This window comes from Oryza glaberrima, chromosome 5 (genome assembly GCF_000147395.1).
Source record: "Oryza glaberrima chromosome 5, OglaRS2, whole genome shotgun sequence".
NCBI classification, from domain to species: Eukaryota; Viridiplantae; Streptophyta; class Magnoliopsida; order Poales; family Poaceae; genus Oryza; species Oryza glaberrima.
This window is the reverse complement of record NC_068330.1, coordinates 3,059,398-3,085,076: the sequence shown is the minus strand read 5'-3', so window position 1 is coordinate 3,085,076 and position 25,679 is coordinate 3,059,398. Positions and strand designations below refer to the sequence as shown.

At 38.1% G+C, this 25,679-nt stretch overlaps 2 protein-coding genes and 1 long non-coding RNA gene across 5 annotated transcripts; 1 reads left to right on the top strand and 2 right to left on the bottom strand.

The window, feature by feature from the left end:
* The first annotated feature begins 10,152 nt into the window (after positions 1–10,152).
* On the top strand, positions 10,153–17,165 carry LOC127773189 (uncharacterized). Its single transcript, XM_052299215.1, has 5 exons — positions 10,153–10,242; positions 10,346–10,400; positions 11,488–12,542; positions 12,663–12,692; positions 16,443–17,165. The coding sequence occupies exons 3-5, from the start codon at positions 11,856–11,858 to the stop codon at positions 16,443–16,445; spliced, it is 720 nt and encodes a 239-aa protein (XP_052155175.1). The 5' UTR covers positions 10,153–10,242; positions 10,346–10,400; positions 11,488–11,855; the 3' UTR covers positions 16,446–17,165.
* Positions 12,831–17,554, bottom strand: LOC127773190 (uncharacterized). Of its 3 annotated transcripts, XR_008017535.1 has the most exons (5): positions 17,346–17,554; positions 14,787–14,971; positions 14,647–14,715; positions 14,320–14,389; positions 12,831–13,125 (listed from the first exon to the last, which is right to left on the bottom strand). It is a non-coding gene; the product is annotated as an uncharacterized LOC127773190 (long non-coding RNA). The 3 variants fall into 3 exon arrangements; XR_008017534.1 differs by having other exon boundaries at positions 14,647–14,971; XR_008017533.1 differs by lacking the exon at positions 14,647–14,715.
* A 1,960-nt stretch (positions 17,555–19,514) lies between these two features.
* Positions 19,515–25,222, bottom strand: LOC127774660 (uncharacterized). The gene is made up of 10 exons (XM_052300939.1): positions 24,766–25,222; positions 24,510–24,659; positions 24,216–24,343; positions 21,907–22,179; positions 21,695–21,825; positions 20,324–20,441; positions 20,165–20,257; positions 20,011–20,085; positions 19,856–19,933; positions 19,515–19,772 (listed from the first exon to the last, which is right to left on the bottom strand). The coding sequence occupies exons 1-10, from the start codon at positions 25,151–25,153 to the stop codon at positions 19,755–19,757; spliced, it is 1,452 nt and encodes a 483-aa protein (XP_052156899.1). The 5' UTR covers positions 25,154–25,222; the 3' UTR covers positions 19,515–19,754.
* Positions 25,223–25,679: the final 457 nt, after the last annotated feature.

Genomic DNA, 25,679 nt, shown 5'->3' with positions numbered 1-25,679 from the left:
CCTTATTTAGGCCCCGTTTAGTCCCAGAAAGTTTTTCTAAAAAACATCACATCGAATCTTTGTACACATACATGAAGCATTAAATGTAGATTAAAAGAAAAACTAATTGCATAGTTAGGGAGAAAATCGCGAGACGAATCTTTTGAGCCTAATTAGTCCATGATTAGCCATAAGTGTTACAGTAACCTACATGTGCTAATGGCAGATTAATTAGGCTCAAAAGATTCGTCTCACGGTTTCCAGGCGAGTTATGAAATTAGTTTTTTCATTCGTGTCTGAAAACCCCTTCCAACATCCGATCAAACGTCCGATGTGACACTAAAAAATTTTCATTTCGCGAACTAATCAGGCTCTTAGATCCTAAAAAATTTTAGCCAAAAACGTCACATCAAATGTTTGGACACATGTATAGGACATTAAATGTGGAAAAAAAATCAATTGCACAATTTGCATTTAAATTGAGACAAATCTTTTGAGCGTAATTACGCCATGATTTGACAATGTGATGCTACAATAAACATTTGCTAATGATGGATTAATTAGGCTTAATAAATTCGTCTCACAGTTTACATGCGGAATCTGTAATTTGTTTTGTTATTAGTCTACGTTTACTACTTCAAATGTGTGTCCGTATACTTTAAAAACTTTACAACCAAAGAATTAAACACACCCTAACAGCATTTGTCTTCCGTTCATGTAAATTGGCCCATTCCTCCAGCTGATAGGCAATTCTTTTTGCAACATTAGTTGGATTCTCTGGTGCCACTGCATAACGACTATCAATATTACGAACAGACCACAGATTATAAAGGGTAACAAATAAGCCTGCAATTATATGATTCTGATAACCTATCAAGTAGCCAAAATGCCAAGAGTTTATTATGATTATTACAGTCCACCACCGGGACTGGAAATTCAAGCTGCAACTCTTCCTCTACGTACCTTGCTCCAAACCGATTTAGAATATGGGCACTCCCAAAATCTGTGCAAAGCATTCTCATTTCCATCACAGAATATACAACGTACTCCCTGCTTAATATTCCTTCTCTGTACTTCAGACCCGGGGGCTAGACCATTCTGTATTAGGCGCCACCCGTGCACCTTAATTTTATTTTGAATGTCAGCATTCCACAACTTTAACCATCCCCTGTGAGATGGTTGGTTGGAGGTAGATGCTGCTCCAGTCGAGCCCTCTCTTTGCATATGGTAAGCTGATCTCACCGAAAAAACTCCAGACTTTATGAAGTTCCATGCCATATAGTCTTCATCATCCCATTCAGGTACATGTATCTGCTCTACATCAGTTACATCACAATTCATTCAGTCTCTCAACATCCTAAAGTCTAGTGCCCGGTATAAGCAGATCACATATTAATTCCCAGTGGCTTACATGAACCATTTCGAGGTATCCAGTTATATCACTCTGAATATTAACTAGTCTCTCATCTACGATTCTCCAAATAATTCCTTTTCTGAGCATCTCCTATGGCACCCTGCTTCAAGGAAGGAGCAGTTGCTGAAATAACGAGCTTTGAGCACTCGGGAGCAAAGCGACTCCGGATTAACAAGAATCCTCCATCCCTGTCTTGCTACTGCACAGCGATGGGCCAACATGGCTCCCGGCAGCCGAGTGGGCTGATCAAGCCCATGCAAATACGGCCATCAAGAAGGATGTGACTATAGGTTTGTTTGGTTTAGTACCAATTTAATTATTACCCTACCAAAAATTATTTTGGTAACTTCAATAGTAGCACGTGCATATTTGATTTGTTACCAAATTTTATCCACAATAGTTCAAATTAAATGCTACCCAATTTGAATTTGATAGTATTAAAATTTACCAATATTTTGACACTACCAAGATTTTGGTAGGACAAAAATTGACTCCAAACCAAACAAGTCCTATACCCACGAGACCAAACAACCTAAAATTACCGCTACAGATTCCCGATTTTTTATATTATTTAAAGGGATAAGTCCATTTTACACCCTCGAACTCTTATGCTTGTGCAAAATACACCCCCGAACTACAAAACCGGGTATAATAAACCCTTGAACTTTCAATACTGGACACTTAACCCCCCGGGTTTGAGGATGTATTATACCCGGTTTTGTAGTTTGAGGGTGTATTTTAAACAAGCATAAGAGTTCGAGGGTGTAAAATGGATTTATCCCTTATTTAATTCCCGAAAATTTTGTAAACTTTTAACGATGCCACGTAATCCAATCGGTAGCCGGGAAAACTGCTGGCTTGAGATAGATGGATTTGACGTACAGCTGTAAAGAGTTAATGATGTGGTTTTAACCTGAAGGCTGGAGTAGTATCCCAAAACATAAACATTTTTAGTATAGTGCCAAGTCAAATATTTATAACTTTAACTATTAATAGCAAAAAATATAAAAAAGAGCAATCATGTAAAATTGATGTTACTAGATTTATCATTAAACAAACTATCACAATATGCAATTCATTTTTATTTAAAACATTTTACTTTTACAAGTTTCGTTGATCGAAGTATATATTATGATTACTAGAATAACATCTCGAAGACCGTGTCGAATTTCAAAAATGCTTATATTTTGGGACAGAGTAGAGTTTTTCTTTTTGAGAAAAAAAATTAGAGTTTTGATCACATGGGCTAACATAATATATATGAATGACTAGTGAACGACTTATATATTATGATTACTCAAAAAAATATCCGTACATTGCAATGGGTAAGATGTTTTTAATCATTTCTTTGGCCCAACCCACATGTGGAGCTGTGTGGTCTCCGTCTTCAACCTCCAGAAGATGGTGTTGTGCCCGTACGATATTTGAACTGATTCTCCCCTTTGATGGCCGAATCTTTCTCGATTTCTTAAAATTGGTTTAGGGCTTTTGATCCACTCGATCTTCTCTTTTCGTTTTTTTTTCAAAATTGGAGCAAACAAAACTTGGATAAAAACGGTCAAGGAAGCTTGCCGGTCGGCCATCATCGGCGAAGGTTAAATGGTGATTAAATCCGGCCAAGCCGAATTGAAGGAGAAAATCGTAGGAAAAATGATGAGCGATGAGTGGAGAATTGATTTTTGTAATCCATTGGAGGAGGAAACGCATGGATAGACAGATTCAACGTGGCGACAGAGCTAGGGTTCGGCCTAGTAAAGTAAAAACACTGTGACAAAAGAATAACCGAAAAACCAGAAGCCTTAACCTTGTGCGAGAAAAAAAACCGCAATGAAAAAACCGGGGAGGAAGAAAACAGCAACAAAAAACAACTGGACGGACCATTAAAAAACAGTTTGAAAAAAAAAAGAATAAAACGGCGACGAAAAAAAATCCAGTAGGTATATATATATTAAAACCGACTCAAACACGAATGGCGGACAGCGGAAACATCTTGACACATCAATACATTAAAACCGACTCAAACACGGACGACGAAACACAAAAACATCTTTAATTTTTAATTTTTATAATAGTAAAGATTGTTCCAATGGTGCTACTTCGTCTGAAATTTATCATATGTAATTAATTATATAGATAAAACACATCTAGTTTAAGAAAAAGTTAGGAACTAAACCATGTCTGAGCTACTCTCTATGCAGTACTTTCCAAGAGTTGCTGCTGCTGACGCCATACCCTTCGGCAGGAAAAGAAAAGCAAAAGCCTAGTAGTCTACTATACACTAGTGTAGAGCTAGGCAGTAGGCATGCCCATGCACTCAAGTGTCTATGAACTGTTCAAACTTCATTGTAGGAGATCGATCACATACACACAATGAAAAATACAGAGTATGCTATGCGTGGAAGGTCTTGGACCGTTGTAGAATGCATTTATATTTCTTTTATGCGACACCAAACAAAAAATGAGTATAAATACAAATAATGCAACATCAAGCAAGAGTAAAAATAGTTAGAGACAAAATAATGCACCGCAAAACATGAAATAATTGATATACCTCAAAAAATAATGGGACTGTCTATACATCATTTGACTAAAAGCCGCTATAAATCTTGTAAATTTTAGACCACCCGATTGTTTTAAGATTCGTGCAGACAACCAAGCTCAAAAAACTTCCTTCTCATCCCCTTTCTCTCGACTCCCTCATGTTGCCGCCGCTTAGTAGTGCGAGAGCACGATTCACATCACCTCCACCACCGCCCAGTTTCATCGACTGGCCAGAAGGCATCAGCAGCTCTAGTGAGACCCTCCGGCCATCCTCCTCTCCCTCCCTCTCCACTCCTTTTCATCAAGCCGGTGGCGGCAAGCTGTCCTCGCACCGTCGTCTTCCCCATCTTCGGCGGCTCCCCGCCGTCGGATCCACCACCACCGGCCGCCTCCTCCAAACAGACCTTCTGCTTTGCCCCGCAGCCAACTGGTCCATCGCTTGCTTCCGACCCTACGGCTTCAACGGCACGCGCCGCCCACACGATCCGTCGCCTATCGCCTCCCACAGCTATCCCTCTAAAGCCCGTGAACTCTCCCCTCTTCCCCCTCCCCCTCCCACCCTTCCGACCCCCACCCCTACCCCAACCTGGGATCGTAACTTGTCGGTCCTCCGCTGGAGTTTGGGTTATCGCCGGTGCCGGAGAAGAAGAGGAGGTCGGCGGAGTTGGAGAAGAAGCACCTAGAGCACGAATCGTAAAGCACATCTAGTGACCCAAAATCTGTAAAACTTGGGGATGGATTTTTTGTTGATAGATGGTTAGCAATTCTGAAAAATAATTTCCAGGTAGCCAATTCTCTGCATTGTCAATGTAAAGAATAAGGGAGAAAAAAAAACCCAATCATGGCATTAATGTACTTACCCCTAACGTACAAGAGGTACTACTCCATCCGTCCTAAAATATAAGTATTTTAGAACTTCGACATAGTTTTTAAAATGCTACTTTAACCAATAATATCTATAAAAATAAGATGTTGTTGAGAGATAATTATTGCGTAGTGTGGATGTTATGTTGAGCCTTAAGCATGATGTATATATAGAGTACCCAGATAAGAAAGATTACGATATAAATAAATTATATTCTAATATCCTTGTAACTAGCTACACTATAAAATGTACCACTGAGTTTTACTTGATGTTCTGTGTAACCATGAGTTGTCATTTTCATCCTTCGAGATTTTGCAAGGATGCCTCCTAGGGCTGGAAAACTGGTTGTAATCTACTAATTTATACTACTACTACTAGTGGATGGGTTACCGTGGATGGGTACCCATTTTTTCCTCCAATGGATGGGTTACCGTGGCACACTTCCGAAGTAATGCTTGTTAAGGACAAATGAAATTTGTATTTTTGACGACTTAAAAGTCAATTCTAGAAATTAAACTATATAATAAAAAACATTAAAAAGAACAGATCTAATGTTAAGTTTTAAAATTGGAATTTGGTTTGTGGCTAATAAGCTAAAGTGTGTGTGACGCGCACGTGTATTTGTTTGTTAGAATTTTTTAAAATATTTTTTTAACATTGTAGCAATTAATTAATTCAGTCATTTATGCTCTTAGATTATCAAAGAATCACAAAATCCATCGTCCATTCAATTATTCAAATGAAAAGAAGGCCACATTTCTTTTGGTTTCGTCGTTATTACAGCTGTGCCGGGTGGTCCTCGCGGCAGAACTTTGGGGGCAGGAGACCGTGTGTCGCATACTACTATCCATGGTATTCTTGTGTTGCATCTTTTTGCTACTGGTTACTGGTAGAGGTGCAGTTTCCATCTCCATTGTCATGCGCATGCGCTGGAGTAGACTGGTAGGCTGGGTAGGGTAGCTAGCTCGATCTCCTGCATTAAAACGTGGTAGACGACTTCGCCAACAGCTTTTATTCATGCTCCCACACTTCCAACACCATTCTTTTTTTTCGAAGAGGTTCCAAAGAAATATAGGGGCTGTTTAGTCCCAGTCACGTCTTTCTAATTAATGTTTAAACACTAATTAGAAATATTAAACGTAGACTATTGACAAAACCCATTTCATAACTCTGGACTAATTCGCAAGACGAATCTATTGAGCCTAATTAATCCATGATTAGCTTATATGATGCTATAGTTTACATGTGCTAATTATGGATTAATTAGCCTTAAAAAATTTGTCACGCGAATTAGCTCTCATTTATGTAATTAGTTTTGTAAGTAGCCTATATTTAATACTCTAAATTAATATCCAAACATCCGATATGACATGGACTAAAGTTTAGTCATTGTATCCAAACACCACTATAGTGGAGTACTACTATGGTGTGTTCGGATGACGGTCTATTCATCCCCGCACGCAAACGAAATATGTGTACATTAGCGCATCATTAATTAATTATTAGTAATATAAAAACTTAAAAGATTAATTAATATGGTTTCTTTAAACAACCTTTCTATAGAATTATTTTGTAAAAAACCAAATGTTTAGTAGCTTGAGAAGCACGCGGAGAAAATGAAAGGTGTAGAAATTAAAAAATGATAATGTTGAATGAAACCTAAATTAAGATATTGCCAATAGTCAGGTCTAAAAAACTGAAATTTATATGTACAACCCAGAATCTTTTACTAACGCCCCACAAATCCAAGCTATATATCTAGATACTCGTAATATTTGATATTCGGTGCGTCCGGCTCTTGGGCGCGGGCGCTGCGACAGCTCTCGGGCACGAGCGCGGCGACGCTCGGGAGCGGAGCGAGCGGTCATAATATAAATTTTCACTGGCGGCCGTCTTAAGCCAACGCCAGCGAAAATGGATTTTTGCTGGCGGCTGGCTTAAGACGACCGCCAGCGAAAAAGGATTGCTGGCGGTCAATAATCGCTAGTGAAGATCTTGATCTTCACTGGCCTTTACTTTGTGGCAGTTGCAAATTCCGCCAGTAAAAATCCAAAATGGCCCCCACGAAAAATGGTTTTCGTAGTAGTGTTAGGCCATGTTGTGCTAGGACTACGAATTATACTACCTCTATTTTTAAATAAACAAAGCCGTTGAATTTTAAAGTTACATTTGACTATTTATTTTATTTAAAAATTTAATATAAATATGATAAAGTATAAGTCATACTTATAGGCTGTGTTTGTTGGTGGGGTTGGGATCCCATCTTCTATGCACGGAAAACCGAGCGGTCCATTAGCGCGTGATTAATTAAGTATTAGCTATTTTTTTTCAAAAATGGATCAATATGTTTTTTAAGCAACTTTCGTATAGAAACTTTTTGCAAAAAACACAACGTTTAGCAGTTTGAAATGCGTACGTGCAGAAAACGAGAGGAGGGAGTTCGGAACTGCTGCAAACGAACGCAGCTATAGTTTCTTTAATAATGAAACAAGTCAAAAAATAAATAATATTTGTATAATTTTTTAAATAAGATGAATGATCAAGTATCATGCCAAAAGTCAATGTATTATCTGTTAAAAAACGGAGGGAAACTATTATTTGCACCATATATATACATGCGGTCTCAATTTACACCATATTAATTGGGAGAACTAGCAGGTGAAAATGATCAAGGAAATTCGTGAACGACCCTTGCACATTTCCAATGTGGTACTGACCGAACCATCTAAAAACGTTACGAACGAAAATGAAAATTAGAATGGTTAAAATATGGAAATGAAAACATATAACACACATTCCCTTTTTTTTTCCTTATTTCTGGAAAACTATATAACTATCGTATTTCTAAATGCACCAATGGATGTAGTCCATTTTCTATTTGCCTCATAGTTTAGAGGAGTACATGGCTAAACAGTTTGTAATATAGTGCAAACTTGAATTTATTTGGTTATATTATATAGTTATATTAGGTTAAATACGTGATTCTACATTTCCGCGCTTCCAAGTCCAACAAAATTATCGGATCCAATAAACTTAAATTTATTTGGTGATATTATATAATTATACTTAGTTAAATATATGTAGTCTATATTTTATTGTTTCCAACAATAAATACTGCTTTCCCATCAATATCAACGTATTTCCATTTGCATTTCTGTTTTTGATTTCCATATTTCTGATACCATCTTAATCTTGAACATCCTCGATGTTTAAGGTGATTAGAGCCATAATATGAGTCCCACGGTGTTACATTCTTGTCTACAGTACATGCTACAACGTGTATGCTCTCTTATTGATTTTAAGGTGGGGCCCACTGAAAAAAAAACTCTATTCACCTAATAAACAAAGGGTAACATGCATATTGTGAATGCATAAAATGCTTTTTTTTTAATTTCTTATAATGTAACCTTAAGGTTAAGGTTGCACATAGCAATATTCCCTCTTTACTACTATATATCCTAATGCATAAAGGTGGAGCAAATATACTACTGTGTTCCATAAGATCATTTTATATGCAACATTGTGGAGGCCCATTTTCGGTTCTGTTTAAGAGGAAAAAAATATGGTTGCAAAAATGGTTAAGGTTGTTTTTCTATCGTTTTCATCCCCGGGAGGCCGGGAGCATGCAGTGCGTGTCATCCTGAAACTCGGACTTGGCCATCATTCGACAGAGATGATGAAGGAAAAATAATCTTATAAGACCAGGTCTGGGATTATATATATATACCTCTCTTAAAGAATGACATAGTAAGAATATGCAACTGCCAATTTCAAGTAGCACGCTGGGATTTGTTGATACACTATTGATCATTTTTAGGATTGAGCAGTAATAGTGATGAATCATCTCTATGTATCCCATGATTCGGTTGTGTTTGCCTACATGGAAAAGAAAACATGCGATTATAGTGAGATTAATTAAGTAATAGCTTAATTAATCTCACTATGATTTTTAATATGATTAATATGATTAATATATGATTTTAATATGATTTTTAAAGCAACTTTCATATATAAAACTTTTAAAAAAAACACCGTTTAGCAGTTTGAAAAGCGTGTGCGTGAAAACGAGAGAAGTGAGTTGGGAAAGAGGAGAAAAGAACCCACCGGATGCACATCCTCTCCAGTACTGCTGATGCAGTAGTAGATACTGACGTGTGGGCCCAACAGTCCTGCAGACAATCTCCACTGACTAGTGATCTAGCTTGATTTTTCTGATTTAATAACCTTTAAAATACCATGACACATGACAACCCAATTGCTCTGTTGCTGCACTGCATTGCACAGTAGTTTTTGTGTAGTATGTGGTCAGTAGGAACCAATCCCCCGAGGAGTTTATTACAGCCTGCACTGCAGTAGTAATAGTAACTACAGTACTCACCAACAGCTGAAAGCAATGCTGGGTTGTGCAGACTTGTGAGTTGTGAGTTGAGGGCGTCACCTCATTCATGCTCTCAAAGCATCGCTCTCCTTTTTCTGCCGGCCGGCCAGAATCTCTCCTTTTGCTGCCCGGACAAAAATCGCTGTGATCACACCCAGTGTATTAGAAATATGCGTGGAAGGTGGTTGACCCGTTGGAGAATCATTTTTTCTTCTTCTTCTTCTTCTTCTTTTTTTTTGCTGAAAGGTTAGAGAGAATCATTTATATTTTTTATGTAACATAAAACAAAAAAGATATGAGTACAAATACAAAATGTATGCATTAATGCAAACACATTTCATATAGTCACAACGACCCAGTAAGCAAAAGGCAATTCAATGTTTCTTTTTCGTCAAATTGTTTCTTACATTAATTAATTAATTTGTAGATAAAAAATATAATTCATGTAGCTAACTTGAAAAATCATTTGATTAGGATCTTGTGCACTCCCCCTGTCCCATAAAAAACTAACCTAGTACTGAATGTGACACATCCTAGTACTTATATGTCCAGATTCATAGTAGTAGGATGTGTCACATCTGATCCTAGATTCGTTTTTTTATGGAACGGAGGGAGTACATAACACATACTAAAGTAAATTGTAAACTTCCTCCATCCTAAACTATTGCAACATAGGATAAGATTTAATCTGTCTGGATTCAAGTCATTCTAGATTGCATTATTTTGGAACGGAGGTAGTAGAAGAAATATGCAGGATCTATTCACGGTATGATCAACATCCATACTATTGATGTTGATAACATCCATAGTGCTACAGTACCTGATTGATCTGAAACGTTCCTTTTGAATCTAAAGAAGAGAAGAACAAAAGAGGGAAGAGAAAAAAGTATCCCGTGGAATTAATGTATAGGTTGCTTTTGCTTGTTTGTAAGTACATGCCAAGGCACTGCTGCTACTGCACACTGCATACCACTGTAGGCCAAGCCAAGTTCACAGACCAGTAAAGAAGGGCAGGGAGGAAAAGCATGCGAGCCCTCCTCTCCATCTCCTCCTGACTCCACGACGGTACGTTTCTTCTTCGTCTCTCCTTCTTTCTTTCTTCTTTGATTCTCTCAGCAAATGTGGGTGTGATTTCCATTGATCGATCTCAAAAACACAACTTTTGTAGGTCACCCGGACCAAGTTCTTCTCTACGGCCGGCTGGCGAGATCGAGCAAGCACCAGTAAGTCCCAACGCTTCTTTCATATCTATCTTTCGACATGTATACACATCCCTTGGGATCATGTAGAGGCCAGGTTTTATTTGAATCCATTATCTAAAAAAATTTGTTGATTTGGCTCTTGTTCCTCGTTTGTTTGTGTGATATGAGATGTTGCATATACGTTTTTTTTCCTACCTAATTAAATTAATCTCAAGCATTTTTCTCTCAGCTAGATCTGGCAGCTACCTTTTTTTTTCCAGTAGTTTGTGTGTGTATGTGCAGGGTGTTCCTTCATCTTCTTCCTTCTGCTAGTCATGAGTGTTCATCGTTTTACTCTTCAAATGCTGCTCATCCTTTCTCTTCTCCTCTCATGTCCCTCATTTCTCTTAAACAGCTAGCTCATAAGCAACTTTTTTTTTTAAAAAAAAACATAAATAAACAGCTACTAGCTCATAAGCTCGATTAGCTGGGATTTTATTACACCATCCAAAGAACCAATAATGGCGTACAAACCCTAACTGCTTATGAGTCAAAAAACCGGGCTTTGCTAGAATATATAGTGGGCTGTAACTTTTTCGGATTTGGGCTCGAAGTAAAAGCGTTTAGATGGCCCATTTTCGTATTAGAGTTGGTACGGCCTACAAAAGCCCATTTATTGAGCCCACCATCAGAACCGATGGAAGTAGAGCTTACAAAGCCGAGCCGTCTCGTTATTATTTGTACACATGCATAGCAGTATTTCTTTTCAAAGGCGCTACTATTTATTATTTGTCTCTTTTAGGATTGATGAATGGTAAAAGTGATAAATCATCTATCCATGAATTGAATGATCCAGTTCCTTTTACTGATTTTACTACTGATAACCATTAAAATACGATGACATGATAGATGTGTCAATTGCTCTGCTACCTACAGGAGTAGTAGCGCTTAATTGCACTGCACTGGATTGCATTATAGTTTTAGAGTAGTTCTGAGTATGTGGTTTGTTGGTACCAATTTGGTCGTTGTTTGCTCTCTTCTCAAACTAAAAGACACAAACTTTGTTTTTACAAAGTTCAGTCAACGAACCATATATATGCCCATCTCATATACACCATTTTAACCTCAGATGGCTCAGCCACGGTACTTGCCACACATCTTCTCCAACGAGGCAGAGAATTACATAGCCACCACAGCAGTAGATTCTGTCTTCCTGGTAGAGGTTGATATCCGACACTTCCATGTACCGAACAATCAACCAAGATATAAAGAAATGTGCAAAAACGTGTACACTAGTATCTCGGGTCGAGTGTTACCTAAGCCACCTCCAGAAAATGAAACTGGCAGTCCAAGCAAGGCTAGCAAAACGAACCAATCTGATGGTCCAAGTGCAAGTAGGGATAAAGGCAAGAAGATGGAGAGAGCAGCACATCAGAGTTGGCTCCAGAGACAAAGACAGAGCAAAAGCCACAGCCAGAACCAAAACAGGGTCTTACCATGAACATCACCCAAGGTACCCGACAGAGACAAGCAACAGGGTTTGTGATTGCTAGGAGAGCAAACATTATTAAGATTCTTACATGCGCCCACATTATTGAGGATGTTTACACCAAAGATAAGCATGACGTGACCCTGCAGGAGCTCAACGCAGCGTTCACGTTTGATGTCCTATGTGTGCATCAAGAACGACGCATACTAGCAACACCCAGCCCAATGCCCACCTCCCGGAGACTTAGATCACTGACGAATGCAATGGTGGTCGCCATCGATACCAGCAAAGATTTGCTTGTTCTCCAGGTGAATGCTGATGACATCTTACTATCCAACTCACAGACTTGCATTTGTGAGCATGCACCGATCAACATTGCTCTTGCTCCTCCAAGAATAAGAGAGAAAGTCATGCTGCTTGGTTGGCCCCCTCAACGCTCGGAATCAATCACTGAGGGATGTGTTTCGTACCTGAAGAGGACATATGATGCTGTGTGTGATATTGATTTCAATGTCAAGGGACACACGATGCGTCTTATGGAGGTCTCTGGTTTGGTTTGTGGTCACGGGTATTCGGGTGGTCCACTATTGAACAATGAAATGGAATTCGTAGGGACCTATCATGGGACGATCGAGATGAAAGGATATGCTGTGAGTTTGGGAGACATTCGCCGTTTCTTGGCTCAGTTTGAAGTGGTAGGTAATTTAGATTTATATATGTATGTCAATTTCAGTTTTTAGACTAACAGCATGAGTATTGTATTATATTGGATCTTAATAATGTTGTATGTGTGTTTCTCTGTGTGTGTGTTTCAGTTGACTGGAGGATGGCCTGCTGCTAATCAGGTACGTCAGTTCTTATCATATATTCATATGCATATGTTTTAATATAGATTAGTTTAATGAAACAAAAAAAATCTTAATTTTAGACCCACCACTATACCATCATACAGATGAAAAAGCAAACATATATAACTAGTAATATATGCCCATGCTAACGCTAAGACAATATTTGTTAATTCAAATCACACAATTAAAAGAGAAAGAACAACATAGTTTTGAAATTGAAAAAAGAACAGATAAATTTATATATTGTTAATGTTAATTACATAGTTAGGTGTGTAATATTACATCCAACATATTCTTTTATGGGATTTTCATGTGCAACATGGCGTGGAGCTGTTTTCCAGTGCCATGCTATCTCAAAAAGGACGGTGACATCCTTGACGTTTAAGAATCTAGAGTAACCATAACCTGAACATTTCTTGCATAGAAATCCCTGCATGAAACATGCGATCAGAGGCGATGGGGGACTTACACTGCATACATAACGTCCTATAACTCTGAGGACAAATGTTCAGGATAGTTCTAAAGAAAAAGAGAAAAACAAATTCAGGATTATCGCACAACCAAATATAAAATCAAGGATGCTTCATTTTAAATGTAAGAAAACCATAGGGGAAATGAACAATCAGTGTGCTATCACTTTAGGTCAGACCAAACTAACCATATGGCATTTAAAATGAGAATCACCATGATCTACAAATATGTAGCCATTAATGTGCCAATTATGATTATCGACAAACAGGCAATTTAGCTTAAAGAAATGCATACTGGCAAAGATAACAATTACCATCTGTAGATCATACGGGCAAAGATAACAAATAGGCAATTAGCTTAAAGATATTTATACACAGCGTATATGATTTTTTTCTTATGAAGTATGTTTGCAGGTAAAGGTCATAATAACTCATGGGTGTTTCCTTACATGACCTAGTTTTTCAGACCTAGAGCTCCCATAACCTCAAAGGATAAAAAATTTTGGTTTATATACTTCAGCTGCAGTTTCACTGTAGAAATCACGTGTCATGTTGCCCTCTAGAGACAGGAATGATGTTGATCAAAACATTTTGATGTATAAGATTAGGGAAGACTACCTTGCAGCATCCACAAGAGTTCTGATAAATTCAAATTCTGTATAAAAACATGCATTTACTAACCATGATCACAGCTTGCTAAACATATAATTCCATCAATTCATTAGTATCCTGAACTAGCAATAATTTCCAAGCAAAAGATGCTTGTCCAAGTTCAGATTCAGAACATACACACTAATTACATGTTGGCGCACAATTGAAGACCAAGTTCAGACTAATTCCACAAAGTTTGCAAGCCCAAGTTTATGCAGTAATTTCAAAAACATTGTAAGAGATAATGATTTCAAAAACATTGTTAGAGCTGTATCATCAACAAAATGCTCATTGACAATATACAATTTGAATATGCACCCACAGGTAAGTGACATGAAACTGATATTGACATTCACTGGTTTGGCAAATTTGCATTTCAAGAATAAAATTGCAGATTGAATATATTTGGTTAATTCTCCTACCAGAAAATATAACATATCATTCCACTAACACTAAAGATATACATAGAGATTAAGTGTAAGTTTTAAAATTGAATTGTATACCTGCAGAGGGGTAATGTTATGTCATTGAAGAGTCAGATGATTCCCAACAGCCATTCCATGGTCCAGTAAGCTACATACATATATGAAGGGAAAGGAGGATTTTTAATTTCATAACCATGGAAAACAAGTAAAACAAATACATCAAATGAAATGGCATATTTGTCATGTGGTTCCGGCACAAATTCACTGGTTAATTATATCTGAGTCCAATTATACATAAAAGCATGAAAATAAACAATTTGCCAGAAAAGTTCAGAAGTGCAAAACTGAAGCTATTAGTGCAGATTAAATCATAGCACAATGAAAAATCCAATACACTCCACTAACTTGAGTTAATTGCTAGGCAACCTGTATGGTCTCCAAACCCCTCGCCCCTTGAATGCTTAGACAGATCACCTAGGGCAATGGTGGACATCTCTTACACCCAAATCAAAGAGGAAAATATGTAGCATATGGGAAGGGCGAACCTGGGTTGATTGGTAGATACGACGGATTGCTCATGGATCGGCAGAAAGGCATTATACCGATGCGCGATCTCACAGAAAGCCTGCTGTTGAGCAGGTTCTTGCGTTCCATCCAGCAAATCTTCATCAGCCCCGCTGGTCCTTCGGAAGCAGTAATGTCCGTTTGTTAGTCAGTCTTCCCAAACGAGCTGCAGCACACCAGCCAGGTCACACTCAGCAACATCAATGGAACAATTTATATAGAAAAAGAATGCTTAATGGGTGAAGGTTTATCTATTGTCTGTATATTTGAGGAATATGAAGAAATAAAATTTAGAAGCAGTTTTCAGATAAGTAAATAACTGTTTCTACTATCTAAAGCATGAATAACTAGGATATGGAAGTATGCTTAACAGTCATATTGTATGCAGATTATTTTCTTAGGTTGAAATATAACTTTCATCTTCCCTAATTTAGCAGAAAAGAAAGACACACTAACTACAGATTGGGGAAAAGAATCACAAGTTTTTGTAACTTGAGCTTCTATAATTTGAGTTCCAAGCCAGAAAAAAGTACTCCCTCCGTCCCAAAATAAATGCACTCCTCTAGTTCACTTATTTTGGGATGGAGTAGGCAAGTACAGGTCCTAAAATAAATTCAAGAACATCGGTGCTCTATACAGATGCATCTGGTATAAGTCCACCGCATGTTTGCTATTTATAGTCCAGCAGGATACTCAAATGATTATTGGATGTGTATATAATAAGTTCACCACCAAGCAGAGAAATCACTGATTAGTTCCCAGCTACTTCTATTGATACAGAGCGCTTACAAAGAGTCTTGACAGAGTTATGTGCAAACCAATTGTCAGAAAAACACCTATTGTGATCTATAATCAATTAAATTTATAGTAGTATTGATGAACCTGTTATGTTCTAACACGCACCAATTCCTGCAAAGAGTAGCTCTCGTAATTAATCTAGAATGCTACTTGTATGTTTATCCCATATTAAAATCAGTGGTGCAAATGATTAGAGTGGCATAGTGTGTATGTCGATTTCAGTTAATAAACCAATGTTCACAACTTTGGATAGCATTTTCTATTTGATCCATGCATATGAAGACATAGCCACAGACTTGTTTTGATGAGATAAGCTTAGAAAACATGGTAAAATCAAATGAGATTGGCTACTGCTACACTGTTTCATTAAGATTCCAATTCCAGTGGTATGCCAAACATTCAAAAAACAGCGAACAGAGTTGCAATTTTCTATTAAGAAATAAAGGTAAAAGTATTTTCAGCAGCATCTATTAGCAATGCACAAAATTAATGTATAGGGGTCGTCCGATTGACACAAATGTATAGGAGTCATTGGATTTGATGAATGAGTAATGTAGGTGTATACTATTCAACATAAGACTGTTGTTGGTGAACTGTAGGTTAATAATAGAATATAGATATGTTTTCATATCGACTTACGATAAATAATATGTTGGTAGGATTGATTATGAAAAGAATTTTCATTTATTTTCATCAAATAGATATAATTTGTAGTGTTTGTATATTAGAGAACACTACCTGTATGCTGTGGTTCAATACGACATCCTCAACATTTAGTTTTTGCAAAGATTTGTCCAAGTATTTAAATCATTAAATGTATCATTTGTTTTTCTAAGCAGTAGGAGGAGTCAAGCAACATCAGAATGTGAAGATCCTGGAACTAGAAGATATTGCAGTTCAATGTGGAAGCTTGGTACTGAAATGCATGCTACCTTGTATTCCAGTTATTTGACTGCTAGCTAGTTACTGTATCGATTACTGCACTGATCTTACCTATCCTAGTTTAAATCTACTGCTAGAGAGTTGCTCTCATCATGGGCACAAACCTGTAATGGTTCACTGGAGTTAAGTTGTTGCCACTGCCTGGCACGCACTACTATGGCTTGTTAACCATCGTACCGTACCTATTATATATTGCTATTAATTCTGACTTTTAAATTAATGTTCACTATTTAGGAGTATTTAGCTATGCAGTGCTCTTGTTTTATAATTATTTGGTGGACAAAACAATGGAAATTTGTGAGAGATAGAATGCCGTGATTTTAACAGGTACCACGTTGCTGGGATGTTTGGTGCCCCTGCCATTCATTGATGTAGCTCATATGAGCATCAACTAGAGCACTAGCTAGATGATTATGACAAACAATCTGTGTACAGTCTACAGCGTGACAAACACACTAGTTGTTTCTGCAATTCCACAATTCCACTTACTACCATCGATCATCAAACACACTAGTTGTTTCTGCAGCGCCATTTAGAGATGACCGGGTGATATATATGTGATGTGATCTCTACGCGCCATGATCGGTGACCCAAACTAATCGATGTGAGGCCGCATTGGATGTTACATTGTCGAATCAGTGGCTTTGGGTAGCAATTAGGAGGAGGGGAAGCACGGATTGGGATTCAAATGCCCAAATTGCAAAACCAAATTAAAGAAGAAGAAGAAAAAAAAAGGCCCATAGATTGCAAAAAAGAAAAGAAGCAAAATCCCCAAATTAGGAGGATGATATTACTAGTACCGTTGCGGCGTTGCCTCATCCTCATCTCCGATAGAAATTAGAGGGGCCTTGGGATATCAGGATCAGGGTGTTGTCGTCGCGGGCATCAGATTCAGATCGGTGCCCTCCTCCTCTCTCGTTAATTAACATCGCCGTCGCAGATTTCTCCGATGCTTTTCGCCGATACGGACGGGGAGTTGACTGCTTGACTCGGGTCAGGAGCGGATAAGAGCGATTTCTCCCACCCATGCGAGTAGGGTAAAACCATATCAACTGGACGTGACTACTTCATCCTTTAACAGACACTATTTACGTATACTTCAAATACAATTTTCTTTTAAGCTACTCATTCGATCTATGATCCGATTACACCGTTGTGTTTGTAACAATTAAATCTTTATAAGAAGATCTCACATAATTATATTTTGATAAAAAAATATAAATTACTTTTATAATATATCTAAATTACTTTTAGATTTCACTAAATTACTTCTTAGACATATGAAAGTAAATTCAATAAAGCCTAAAAGTAATTTACATATATTATAGAAGTAACTTAATTGTAATGAATGATTTTTTTTATTGGACGTGACTACCCTGCTAGTGATAGCTAGTTTGTACTCCATCTAGTATCTCCTTTCAACTTAAAAAATACAGTAGTATGTATTTTTTTAATCTTTTTAATAATTTATATCTTTTAAATCATATATTGTTTTTAAGATCTATTTGCATTGTACTCCACTTAAAATATGTGGCAAAACGAGATTCATATTGAATATATTTAAATATTTTATTAATTTAAAAGTATTGATGCAAACTGCACCTCTACCAGTAACCAGTAGCAAAAAGATGCAACTAAGAATACCATGGATAGTAGTATGCGACACACGGTCTCCTGCCCCCAAAGTTCTGCCGCGAGGACCACCCGGCACAGCTGTAATAACGACGAAACCAAAAGAAATGTGGCCTTCTTTTCATTTGAATAGTTGAATGGACGATGGATTATGTGATTCTTTGATAATCTAAGAGCATAAATGACTGAATTAATTAATTGCTACAATGTTAAAAAAATATTTTAAAAAATTCTAACAAACAAATACACGTGCGCGTCACACACACTTTAGCTTATTAGCCACAAACCAAATTCCAATTTTAAAACTTAACATTAGATATGTTCTTTTTAATGTTTTTTATTATATAGTTTAATTCCTAGAATTGACTTTTAAGTAAGTCGTCAAGAATACAAATTTCTTCTGTCCTTAACAAGCGTTACTTCGGAAGTGTGCCATTGTAACCCATCCATTGGAGGAAAAAAATGGGTACCCATCCACGGTAACCCATCCACTAGTAGCGTAGTATAAATTAGTAAATTAAAACCAATTTTCCAGCCCTAGGAGGCATCCTTGCAAAATCTTGAAGGATGAAAATGACAACTCATAGTTACACAGAACATCAAGCAAAACTCAGTGGTATATTTTATAGTGTAGGGTAGTTATAAGGATATTAGAATATAATTTATTTATATCGTGATCTTTCTTATCTCTAGATCCTCTTTCTTTCTTATCTAGGCACTCTATATATACATCATGCTTAAGGCTCAACATAACATCCACACTAAGCAATAATTATCTCCCAACAACATCTTATTTTTATAAATAATGTTGGTTAAAGTAGCATTTTGGAAACTATGTCGAAGTTCTAAAATGCTTATATTTTATGACAGATGGAGTAATAGCTTTTGTATGTTAAGAGTAAGTACATTAATGCCATGATTGGGTTATTTTTCTCCCTTATTCTTTACATTGACAATGCATGGAATTGGCTACCTGGAAATTATTTTTCGGAATTGCTAACCATCTATCAACAAAAAAATCCATCCCCAAGTTTTACAGATTTTGGGTCACTAGATGTGCTTTACGATTCGTGCTCCAGGTGAACCAATCTATCCATGTCACCTTGATCCAAGATTTGAAATCCAGCTTGAGTGAGTTCCAAGCTGTGAAATTAGTTTAGGTTCATCGTTCGGCAAACGTGGTAGCACATAGGTTAGCGAAGGAAGGTCTTTCTACTAGTTGTTTCACAACCTAGGTTTCGGTTCCTCTAGGTTTTGTTTTACCTTATCTTGATGAGGATTGTAAGCACGTTTCTTTAGGTGAATAAAATGCTACCAAGATTTACCCTAAAAAAACATTTCAGATATGTTTCATCTTTTTTCAGTTTTGTAATCGTGGCCACCAGAAACCCTGCAAGTCACAAACAGCCCTACCGCATAACAAAAAAAGGATCAATATCACAATATGTTCTTCTGGTTACAGATCTCACCAGAAAAAAGATAATATATGACATCACAAAACAATTGCCACACAAAAAAGAGCATATGGCATAGCGACAGTTAGCCACATTGCTTTGACGATTTATGCCGCAGCTGTCTCATGGCAGTACAAGGACCTAAAAATTTCACAAGTTTGTCAGTTTAATTTTTTAAAAAACATATCACATAAAACAATACGCTAAGATAAAATGTTACATACATCCTCGCAAATATCAGAAAATCCCAGAGGGAAGGTAACACCTCTGATAGTACGTCTAACAGGATCATATATCTCAAGCTACAAGCAAAAAAATATATTATATTTTCAGTTGTTAGTTTCAATATTCTCAACACCAAGAAGATTATGAAATATACCTCTAAATTGATCGTCCAGCTCGGATCAGTACTCTCAAGAAAACCCCAGCCAAGATTGAGAAGGTACTCCTCGAACTGCTTATAAAAATTTCACCATATAAGCAATACTGTTTTGCACCTTTCAAAACTAAGAAAACAATCATAAACTTTCTACCGTATGCAGAGTGAAGTCACGAAGTCCATTGTATGAAACAATGACATCACCCCTGGAAATACCAACTCTCCCAGCAGTGGAATCATGGCGCACCTAAAAAGTTCAAAATAATTAAAAAATATATTTCTGAGAACTGAAGTAAAACAAATATATCTATACCAAGTCCACGATGAAACCATCGGTAATGCCATGCTCCGATTCAATCTCCTCCTGGTGTGAAATATCCAACGTCTGAAAGGCTATCAAGTCCATACGAAGAAAGGGGCGAGCAATACGACTGAAATAAGCCAAATTCACTAACTTCAAATTTTGACAAGGAATTATTTTGAAGATATTAAAATATTTGATAAGCACACATAAACTACACTGCAAGATATATAAGAGAGCTACACAGACTATTAAAGACAAAGACAATTCGCTAATATTATATGCCACACCTATGTGTCCATCAAGAATTTGTGGAATTTCTTACAAAGTATACCAAGTATAACAACCAAAGTTTAAACATAAGTAGCTAATCTTAAAGCGTCAGCCATTGAATATTTCTATGCATATAGGACACTGAAATTGTACACAGGCAGGGGTGGAGACACCGGTATACCCACAATTTTTGGGGAAAAAATAGCTAGTAGTATGCATAGTGGACCTATACAAAGGATGGTTGCTTCATTGCCTCAAACAAGCTGGCAGAAATCAAAGCCCAAGAGCCTACATGGGAAGTTGGCAGAAGTCGCAGGCTCATAGTGACCAGCGAAGTGGCCAGGACTTCCCTGTCCAGCCGTCCTAGTTTACATTCTTACTTTTTTTTCTCTCAATCTCTCTATCATACTGATATCTTCTATCTTCTCTCTGGAGGTGCCAAAGATTGATTGAAAAATTAAAAACTAAAATTAGTGAGAGTTCAAATTGAAGTTGTGTTTTCTATTATTTGTAGGGAGAGATCAAGTTGAACCAATCAACTATATGCGAAGGAAAATAGGGAGTTTATGTGCACTAAAACTTTTGACTTTTTGCTCTTGAGATCACATGGTATTTATAAGCACCGGACTTTGATTTTTGCACTTGAGGTCGACGTGGGCACACCCAGGATTTCGATCCTGGGTCCGCCACTGTACACAGAGGTAAAGCCACGATTTGAAGGTTGGGGTGCCAAGATTTCTCTAGAGATTCATCGTATGACATGGTCAGAGTTTTGGCGAGAGAGTGATGACGCCGTCACTGCTACAGAAAGAAGATCTCAGTTTAAGAAAGATATTTTATCGTAAAATAATATTACATGTGGCTAGTAATATCCGTTAAATCCTTAGATTGACATGTGCCACTGCTAACGCAGGGGGCGGGGGGCTATGGCTTCGCCGCTGACTAAACACTCATGTTAGGATTGCAATATTATCTGTTTTCAATACCAACATAAACATATATCTAAATATTATCTAAATTTTGAAGTTAACCTACCCAACATGCCACAATTTTATAGACATCAAAAGAATAGTAGAAACAATACAACAATACAAGAGATTGTTAATGAACCTGAATCTCCTCCACATGTCAATGCATGTCTGCAGGATAGAGATAGAGAGGAGATCTGGATTTGGCAAACGACCGAATGTCATCCCTGCAACATCACCACGCTCATCAATCGCAGGTCCTCCAGTGCCACACTGCATCAAAGAAATAACACAAACTAAATAGGCAAGAAAGTGGGAATGGATAAAAAACTGCAACAACAACGATCCTTATACCAGTTCAATTGCAGAGCTGAGAGATAACCAGTATTTGTACTTCAAAAAAAATGGTGGATCCTGCAACAGGACTGTCCCAGACCTAGCAAAGAAGGATGACTTCTTGTCCCTTGCCAAGGCAAACACCTTTTGTCCAAATTTTGGACTAGAGCCAAAATTAGCAGGCTCCAATGGAGAGTCCACCAAGGCCTCCAGCAATGCAATACGGTAGTGTGCATTGAAGAAAAGCAATTGTCCTTCTGCGGTAGACCTATTAGGCAAATGTACGAGCAACTGCAAAAAGAGATGATCACATGGTTTTGAATCATGTGATCCAATAAAGATTATGAACAGGAATAGCACAGTTGAAACAATAAGAATGAAAAGACAAAATTAAACAATTCAGAAAAAGATAATAAAAACACGGAATAAACATATGTACTATCCCCTCTCATGCTTCCTATGCAAATATACTCTTAATTTCGAGTCATAATATGCTAGCCATCCCTTCTTCCTATATAGTTAGTACCCACCATAGCAATTAATACTATAAAGCTTGCAATACGTTGCACCACGTCATCGTTAATTCTCGACATTTGGATTGGTCTTCATGGTTCCAGGTCAACGGTATTGATATCTTGGGCCAGCTTACTCACTGGGGCAGCTCCCCATCAATGTTTTCCATTGGCCCAGCCCACCTCGCCCACGCTCCATACCCACAGCGGTCCTTGTGGGGGAAAAAATGCACACTCCTAACCCTCACCAACCGATCCTTATATTGCTACTATGTACTAGCTATTTCCACCTTATATTACTACTACCTGCCTACAATTTGCTGTGATCAAATAGATATTTTTTTCCTTACATATTTACATATGTTTGTCTCAACTTATATGTTGAACATTTTGGAAATAAGAATTGCTGGAAAGCTTGGTATGCCGTTTTACTATCTTATTACCACTACTTTGTGCTTCCGGAAAATCTCCTGCTCGACCACATTCTGTTTCCTATCCTATTTTGCACAGTTTTGGAGTTTGTCAATTAACAATCGTCATGTATGTGATTTCTGATGACCTACCACAGGACTGCAAGCAATACTGACTTCATGGCCCTGTAACCCCAGCACCATCTTTTGTTCAACTAATAATTGCTGTGGATGAGTGTTTACATTGATTGTATGTACTGCACAAAGCTCTAAATTTACATTCCTAACTAAAAACATTTTCTAAATTATTCTTTAAGGCTCACCAACTTATCAATTGCAGGCCACGCTCAGCTGTTGTTTTTTATTCCTCCACCGTAAATAGTTTTCTTTATCTCTGACAACAGCTAAGTTTTCATTTTGCTTCGTACATGTTCCCATCAGGTGGTTGATTTTGCTAGATTTTTCTTCATCCTGATATATGACAAGGACTATTAGTTAATCAATTGGTTTCTACCTATTTTCGCAGGTTTCCGTCCAATAGGATTTGCAACAATTCATCGAATTGGTATATGTCATTCCTTAATGAAGTGGTAAACAAAACTAAACACTCCCTCTCTTTCATTGCTTGCTGTAGATTTGTTTCAGTAAAGAAGCAGTATTGGCCTTAGCTTTTCTATTGTACAGTTTTTATATTCATCTTCAAATGCCAATTATCTCTACCGACCTCAAAACACAAATTTCAGTATGAATTTCAGTTTCAACATATATTGATTTCTTGTAATACAGATTGGAGTTGCTATAAATAAGGCCTGCATGTAGCCTAGATTATCCAGATGAAGGCAGCCATTAAGGTTCGTTTGGGATAGCTGCTGAAGGTGAGATAACTTTTTATATGTTCTATAAACTTTTGAACTTTTCAATTAATCATATAGCCATGAGACTAATCCTGATTTTATACCTAACATATCTTCGCAGCCATCCAGCAAATCGACCAGCCTGGTATTGCTAGAATGTCAGGAACCATGAGAATTGGGGTTGCTTTCCTAATTGAAAAACGAACATTTAGGCACGAATTCTATCTCAACACTGTAAATCTCTATTTTTTTCATATGCTGATTCGATGACCAAAATTTGCATCAATTTTATGCACTTTGAAAATTTTATAGTGTGCCCACCGCAACACGCAGGGTGTCAACTAGTTTATGTAGGACCCGTAGCTATCTAAAGAACAAGGGTTAATTCTGGAGTGCTATTGTGCAAACATATCTACCCTATGTTAATTAATTTTCATGGTCTTGGAAGAGGCTGACCAAATATTATTAAGATTTGAAGGGGAATTTACAGAGAACTTTCATAGTCCAAGTGTCACCATTAATCAATCCAGCTAGGTTTGTTTTCTGCATACCTTGGGGTTGGGATGGACTAGTGCACCATCAAAGCACACGGCTGCAGAGCAAGTTACGATTGTCGCCAACCTGCTGGTCTTGTTCCAATCGACCACGATACCACTGCATTGCATAATCTCCTTCCCATCTGAAAACATAGGAAGAAATAGCAACATAGGCAGAATTAGCAGCTGGTAAGAAATGTAGTTATCTTGATCTGAATAAAAGCTTCCTTTATCTTAAAAAAAAAAAGAAGCAGCTGTTAATTGGAGGGGATTGTAATTGAAATTGATCGTTAACAGCAATCTTTTTACCAGGTATCCTGGAGGAAATGCCGACGACGGAACGAGAAGCCTTCCGGATCATGCTATTGTCTGCTACGCTTGCGATGTCCGTGACGCTGACGGTGCGAGGGCCCGTAGGCTTCCTCCTGACAGTGCAAGGGATGACAGTACCTGCAGGTTCTGAAGAAATCGCGCAACAAACAGAGCAAAAAATTTCAGTTGTTTTCCTTCTTCCTAGTGACATCGGCTAAAGAGAAAAGTAGTAATTAATTAAGCATAAATTAACCTGGAAGAGCGCAGATCCTCCTGAACTCTGTATCCCACTTGAGAACATCCATGGGATCGCCGGATTTGGGGTACGGCGGCAATCTAGGACGCGGCGGCGGGGTAGGGCGATCCGCTCGTGCGGCCTTACCCTTGGCTCCCTTCGTCGCCGGCTGGACCTTCCCCTTCTTCCGAGCCGGCCCCGGATCATCCGACGCGACATCCTCCCCAGCGCCCGTCGTCGCCTCCAGCCCTAGCTCCCTCGATCGAAGGCGGATAACCCTCCTCCCCGCAGCAGCACTTGCATCTCCCGCTGGACCGCCGCCGACTGGAGAGGCTCCCGCTGTGCCCGTGGCTCCCGCCGCCGCAGCCGCCGTCGTCTTCATGGTACCGCCCCGTTTCGGCGGCATCCTCGGCGGCGGGACGGATGATTTGTGCGGGGGAGGCCGGAGCGGAGCGCGGAGATGACGAGGGAGGTCGGTGGGTGTTTTCTCTTCTCTCTCTCACCAATATATATAGGTAAGGTAAGGGGACTGTGGAGTGTACTCCTCGTTATCATGAAGGAATAAGTTCACTTGAAGTCCCTTACCTTTCGACGAATTTGATTTTCGTCCTTCAACCCAAAAACAAGATACAGCAGGTACCTCAACTATTAAAACCAGTGTAAACAAGGTCCCTTAGGGCATGTATATTGGTTTTTATTAGCGGTCTCTCTTTATTGTAATGCAAGCATATTTGGTGATGTGGAAGAGAGAGGAAGAAAGAAAGAGAAAGATGGTTGCTACGCATGACAACGGTACGGTATAGAGTCGACTCTGAGCACTTATTAGGAAATTTTTCGCTACATTGAGTCTAATAAAGGAAAGATGACTAGTAAGAAAGTATTTTGGTATATTAATGATTAGAGACCGTATTGTCTTAACTATTATAACGTGA

Excerpts from the sequence above, each read along its gene's own strand:
- LOC127773189 (XM_052299215.1), top strand. The coding sequence starts at position 11,856 with ATGAACATCACCCAAGGTACCCGACAGAGACAAGCAACAGGGTTTGTG. Across the intron at positions 12,543-12,662 it reads TCTTGGCTCAGTTTGAAGTG|TTGACTGGAGGATGGCCTGC; the intron begins GTAGGTAATTTA and ends TGTGTGTTTCAG.
- LOC127774660 (XM_052300939.1), bottom strand. The coding sequence starts at position 25,153 with ATGCCGCCGAAACGGGGCGGTACCATGAAGACGACGGCGGCTGCGGCG. Across the intron at positions 22,180-24,215 it reads TAGTCCATCCCAACCCCAAG|TTGCTCGTACATTTGCCTAA; the intron begins GTATGCAGAAAA and ends CTCTTTTTGCAG. Across the intron at positions 20,258-20,323 it reads ATGGTTTCATCGTGGACTTG|GTGCGCCATGATTCCACTGC; the intron begins GTATAGATATAT and ends TGAACTTTTTAG.